Source organism: Triticum urartu, chromosome 7 (assembly GCF_003073215.2).
Source record: "Triticum urartu cultivar G1812 chromosome 7, Tu2.1, whole genome shotgun sequence".
Taxonomy (NCBI): domain Eukaryota; kingdom Viridiplantae; phylum Streptophyta; class Magnoliopsida; order Poales; family Poaceae; genus Triticum; species Triticum urartu.
Window position 1 is genome coordinate 220,223,345 of NC_053028.1, and position 5,601 is coordinate 220,228,945.

Genomic DNA, 5,601 nt, shown 5'->3' on the forward strand with positions numbered 1-5,601 from the left:
TTATATGCAAAATGATGCACGTACGATGAGACATGCATGGACTTAAAACATGGGCCATTTATTACTGATTTTCTCTATCCTATCTAATCTGGGCAGGTATTAAGTGTCCATATCAAGTAATAATTCTTTCCTAATAAGATTTATCCATCAGCTAATACTAATTACACGTGCACAGATCTTAGTGTCATCCAACGATTTTTAAGCTAGGTGCCCAGGCACCTAGGTGTCCCAAACTGGCGTCCTATATATATATAGGGTCACGCTATTCGCCACTCTGGGTGAGAAATAGTTATTCTTCAACCCTCTCTATTTTGACATCAATGCACCGTATTTTTACGTTTCGTAAATTTTATCTTATTTCATACATAAAAAGAGAACGTAAGAAAACATGTACTCGCTGTAAAAAATATTTTATATTACATAAAATTATGAATGTAAAACTATAGTGTAAAACATATATAAAATGTTATTTTTCTGGTCTTATAACCTATATTTTTTGTTTTTCTATACCAAATTTTACAAATTGAATCAAGATACATGTAACTATTTATAGTCTAAACGTAATTTATTTAGGAAGCGATTGTAAAATTACCTCGGGTGAAGAATAACTTATTCTACACCCTGGATGATGAATAGTAACACTATATATATATAAGGTGGGTCTATTATGATAACACCCCTTAAGAGCCTTATTCTAATAACAAAAAGCTTATTCTGATACTCCCTCCATTCTACAATGCAGTGCTTTCTCTATCCACGTGTTTCAACTTTGACCGTAAATTTAACTATCAAGACCGATTGCGACGAGAACAAAAATTATATCAGTGAATTCGTATTTGAAAAATGTTTTCAATTATATAATTTTTTCTCTTACCATAGTTAGTCTCGTTGATTAAATTTATGATCAAAATTAGACCTCGAAAAATACGGGCGCACTATATTTTGGAATGGAGGGAGTAACACCTCCCCGCACAGAGCCTACCCCGAGTAAACCAACCGAACCGCCCCGTCCCTCTAAGAAATCCTATCCCTCCTGCCCACCACCCGCTGCCACCCCCACTCCACCCACGACCAAACTACCTCCGGCCCGCTCCCCCTGGCGGCGCCGACCCCACCCGCTCCGGCCACACCTCTCGTGACTCGCCCCACTTGCCTCTCTCCCAGCTCCGGCGGACGGGCGGGAGGTCGGACCCATCCGCCGCCGTGCCGCCCAACCCCTGTCAACCTTCTACCGCGGCCGCCGTCGGAGCACCACTCCAAGTCGCCGCCGTGCCGCCTCACCCTCCACCCACCTTCCACCGGCGCTGTCGCGCGTCGTCCCGCCCGCCCTTCTTCGCATCACAAGCCGGCCTCCCCAACCACGGCAATCCCCACCACCATCGCTGGATTCGATTGCCTCCGGATCCAGCAGCCCTGCACCCCTCGGCCTTCCCTCTGCACGCCGTCGTTCTCCCCTGGAGTACCCAGATTTCGAGATCACCGCGTCGCCATGAATCCCCCCGGATCTAGGTGGCGGATGTCCCCGTCGGCCTCCTCTTGTCTGTCCTCCACGAGGTCGCTGGCCTGCTCTTCTCAGCCCGACTCAAAGTTCGTCAGGCCCGGCTCGTCCACCATTGACCTCTTCTTCTACATTGGCAGGGGGTGTAGTCATGAAGGGGGAGCACCACATCTCAGATCCACTAGGCGGCACCGCCGTGGCCCTTCGTCGCGTGCTCGGATCCAGCCGGGCTTTCTCATTGCTGTGAGCGGAGGACCCCGGGCAGAGGACCACTTGACGTGGCCCATGCAGCGACGAGCGGGGCGGGCTCCATTCCTCTCCCGGCCGAGACCGTGCTCCTCTCGGGACACAGCGACCTCCAGCACGCGACACCACCACCCCTCCCTTCCTACAGAGCTTGCATCTCGCCGGCGTGTGGGTGTGCAGCTCATAGGTTCTCTCCCAGTTTTTCTCACGACATCTTGTAGTTCACTTGTTGCTTTTACCCATCCTGAGGCAACGCCGTACTGGTCTGAGCAGGAAAAGGCGTTGAGCCACTGGTGCAGTTCGCCAGGGATCTCCAAATTGTTCGGTTGCCCTCGTATGCGGTTCAGAGCGTGTGGCGCTGGTGTTTTTATGTCCAGTTCATTTTCTCACGAGTGCAACTCCCTTTTCTCTTCACGACTGTTTACTTTTCTCATCTATGCAGTGCTCGTGGGTCGTCCGATGGTGCTCTTGTGGAATAACACATAGTTCTCCGTTGCCTACCACATATATGTTCGTTTTGGGGAGCGGTACGTTCTTTGTGGACGTGCACTTCGTTCGGCACCGAGCGGCATGAAGCTCAGTTTGCACGCGCGTGCAGCTCTGCTACCTATTTCGTGCAGTTCTTTTTCTAATTCAATTTGTTTTGTTTGTGGGACGATTGAAAATTTAAGTTCAATCCATTTATGTAGCAGCTCATTACCCCTTTGTTTGAAGTGCAATTTGTTTTGTGTGTCTCAAAATTCAGTCAACTACACCAACACTTGCAGTGCATTTGGTTCTCGGATGTGGTTCATTTTTTAGAGTGATGTGTTTCATTTGCGCCCAAAATGAAAGTGCTAAAAATTTAGCGCAACAACAAAAGATAGTAATGAGGTTCACTTCGATATATGTTGCGGTTTACTTGCCTCCTCTCTGCGTTCATCAACTGTCGTTCACAAAAAGTTGAAAAAAAGACAACAAACACTCATCTGAGAAAAATTTACATTTGACAAAAGAAATTATGAAGTTCACTTGATCAGTCCAAAACAGTGCGGTTTTCTGTCTGATGCAGTACATAAAATTTGTGTCTCACAAAAACAAATCATGAAGTTCACTTGACCGTCACTTGAACGTCTCATGCAGTGCGTTTTTCTGTCTAAAAGTAGTGCGGTTTTCTGTTTGATGCAGTACATAAAATTTGCGTCTCACAAAGACAAATCATGAAGTTCACTTGATTGTCTAATGCAGTGCGGTTTTCTGTCAGATGAAGTTCACTCGCCGATTTGGGTGTCGTAAAAAACAGAGTGTCCGCATTTTGGTAATTTTAAAACTATTCTTAAACCATAAGGAATTAGAAGGAGCGTTCTACATGAAAAAGTTGCATCTCGACAATATCTTTCCAGCGGCGTATCATTTGGATCATTCCGACGAGCGTTTTCAAAAAAAAATTTACGAAAAACGGCCGCAACCATATATCGCCCGCCACATGATTTTTAAAATTAACTTAAAACCGTAAGGAATCTCAAAAACATTTCAATATATAAAAGTTGCGCTTCTTCCATAGCTTTTCAACGGTATATTACACGCATCGTTTCGACAAACGGTTAGAAAACTAGAGCGAAAGCAGTACCGAAAATTTGAAAAAAATGAAAAATAGAATTCCGTGATTTAGTTAAATTGAAACTGCTTTTAAACCGTAACGAATTAGAGAAAATAATAGATATGAAAAAGATGCGCCTCGATGATACCTTTCCAACGGTGTATCATTTGCTTCATTCCGACAAGCGGTTTAGAAAAAAACGCTCGCTGCCACTCGTCGTGTGCTGCACCGTTTTCAAAATTGCTCTTAAACCGTGAGGAATTTCGAAAAGTGTTCAACATGGCGAAGTTGCGCCTAATCGATAGCTTTTCAACCATATATTACACGCCTCATTCCGATAAACGGTTAAAAAAACTAGAGCGAAAAAGGTACCAAAAGAACACCGTGTGCAGTTTTTTTGACACGAAGTTCACTAGTCTTTGTATTGCAGTGCCTTTGCTACTGGAAGTGCAGTGCCCTCGCGTTGAGCATGCCGTGCAGAAGTGTTATCAGAATAACTATTCTGCTAATATTAGCAGAATAGACCGACTATATATATATATATATATATATAGTCAAATCAATGTTGAAGACAAACCAAAAGCAAAGACTATGTAATTATGATGCCACATGAAACACTTTAAAAGAATTTTGGTGGTGGCGTTACCCACCGTATAGGAAGTATTAGACCCAGACACGACGCACAATTATCGTGGCACTTCGAAGTCAAATTCCGTGTTAATGTATTCACACTTAGAGTGTATGTCTTCATTGATTGAAGATATACGCTACTTTGTGTGTTGCACATCTAAGTCATCAACATGCATAAGCGTTAGGATGAGTGTCCAATTACAGAACATTTGAGGATTCTAAGATATTTAGCTCACACCGTAACTTGCAAAACCTTTTCTCATCCAAGGGCTTTGTGAAGATATCTTCCAATTGCTCTTCAGTGTTGATGTGAATGATATCATTATCTTCCTTCATAACATGATCTCTGAGAAAATGATGACGGATCTGAATGTGCTTTGTCTTCGAGTGCCGAACAGGGTTATTGGCAATCTTGATGCCACTTTCATTGTCGCAGTAGAGTGGCACATGCTTCAGGTCGATGCCATAGTCCTTGAGCGTTTGCTTCATCCACAGAAGCAGAGCGCAGCAATATCCAGCAGCAATGTATTCAGATTCAACAGTGAAGAGAGATACATAGTTCTGCTTCTTTGAAGACCAACAGACAGGAGATCGTCCCAGAAAGTGACATGTGCCTGATGTGGACTTGCAATCAACCATGTCACCAGCATAATCAGCATCTGAGAATCCAACTAGATCAAACTCTGAGCCCTTTGGATACCATAATCCTAGTGTTGGGGTGTAAGCCAAATACCGAAGAATTCGCTTCATAGCTAAGTGATGCGACTCCTTTGGTGCTGCTTGGAATCGGGCACACATGCAAACACTAAGCATTATATATAGCCTAGATGCACATAAATAGAGTAAAGAACCAATCATGGAGCGGTATACCTTCTGATCGAACTCTTTACCATTGTTTGTCGGGGCCCAGATGACTTTTGGTTGGCATTGGCGTCGTGTATGCTTTGTAGTCTTGCATTTCAAACTTCTTCAGGCAATTTTGAGATATTTCTCTTGTCGTATGAAGATGCCATTGCTTTGCTGACGGATTTGAAGACCTAGGAAGAATTTTAGCTCACCCATCATGGACATTTGATATTGCTCTTGCATCATGTGTCCAAACTCATCACTGTATCTCTTGTTAGTGCAGCCGAAGATAATGTCATCCACATAGATTTGGCACACAAACAGTTCTCCATCATATGTCTTCGTGAAAAGTGTAGGATCCAGTGAACTAGCTTTGAAGCCTTTGCTCTTTAGAAAGTCTTTGAGTGTGTCATACCAAGCGCGAGGGGCTTGTTTGAGGCCATACAGTGCCTTGTTGAGCTTGTATACCATGTCAGGATGTTTTGGTGTAAGTGCATCTAGTGCCACCCCTAGTTGGTTTTGGAGTATTGACGACAAACCTGGTTGAGGGACTAATGTGTTTGTGAGAATTGCAGGATAACACAGGTAGAAGTCCCTCATTGATTCGGTTTTCCTACCGGAGATGACCCCGAAAAATGTATGAAGACATTGAAGTCAAAGGTGGTATGTGAAGACATTCACATTGAAGACTATGACAAGAGAAGACATCGCGTGAAGACTATGGAGCGCGAAGACTTAGTTGTTTCGTTGTTTCGTTTTCTTCTTTGTTGAGTCATAGGAACCACCGTACTGATAAGTGGGG

At 44.0% G+C, this 5,601-nt stretch overlaps 1 protein-coding gene across 3 annotated transcripts; it reads left to right on the forward strand.

Moving 5' to 3' along the window:
* Positions 1 to 993: 993 nt before the first annotated feature.
* On the forward strand, positions 994 to 2,496 carry LOC125522290. 3 transcript variants are annotated; one of them, XM_048687363.1, is made up of 3 exons: positions 994 to 1,931; positions 2,018 to 2,078; positions 2,187 to 2,496. In XM_048687363.1, exons 1-3 carry the CDS (start codon positions 1,490 to 1,492, stop codon positions 2,221 to 2,223), a joined length of 540 nt encoding a protein of 179 aa, XP_048543320.1. In that variant the 5' UTR covers positions 994 to 1,489; the 3' UTR covers positions 2,224 to 2,496. The 3 variants fall into 3 exon arrangements, 1 of the variants encoding a protein (XP_048543320.1); XR_007289714.1 differs by having other exon boundaries at positions 998 to 1,554; positions 1,639 to 2,078; XR_007289713.1 differs by having other exon boundaries at positions 1,007 to 1,554; positions 1,639 to 1,931; positions 2,018 to 2,496.
* The last annotated feature ends 3,105 nt before the right edge of the window (positions 2,497 to 5,601 follow it).

Coding starts and splice junctions, on each gene's coding strand:
- LOC125522290 (XM_048687363.1), top strand. CDS start 1,490: ATGAATCCCCCCGGATCTAGGTGGCGGATGTCCCCGTCGGCCTCCTCT. Junction 1,932..2,017: donor TGTGGGTGTGCAGCTCATAG/GTTCTCTCCCAG, acceptor TGGTCTGAGCAG/GAAAAGGCGTTGAGCCACTG. Junction 2,079..2,186: donor CAAATTGTTCGGTTGCCCTC/GTATGCGGTTCA, acceptor TCATCTATGCAG/TGCTCGTGGGTCGTCCGATG.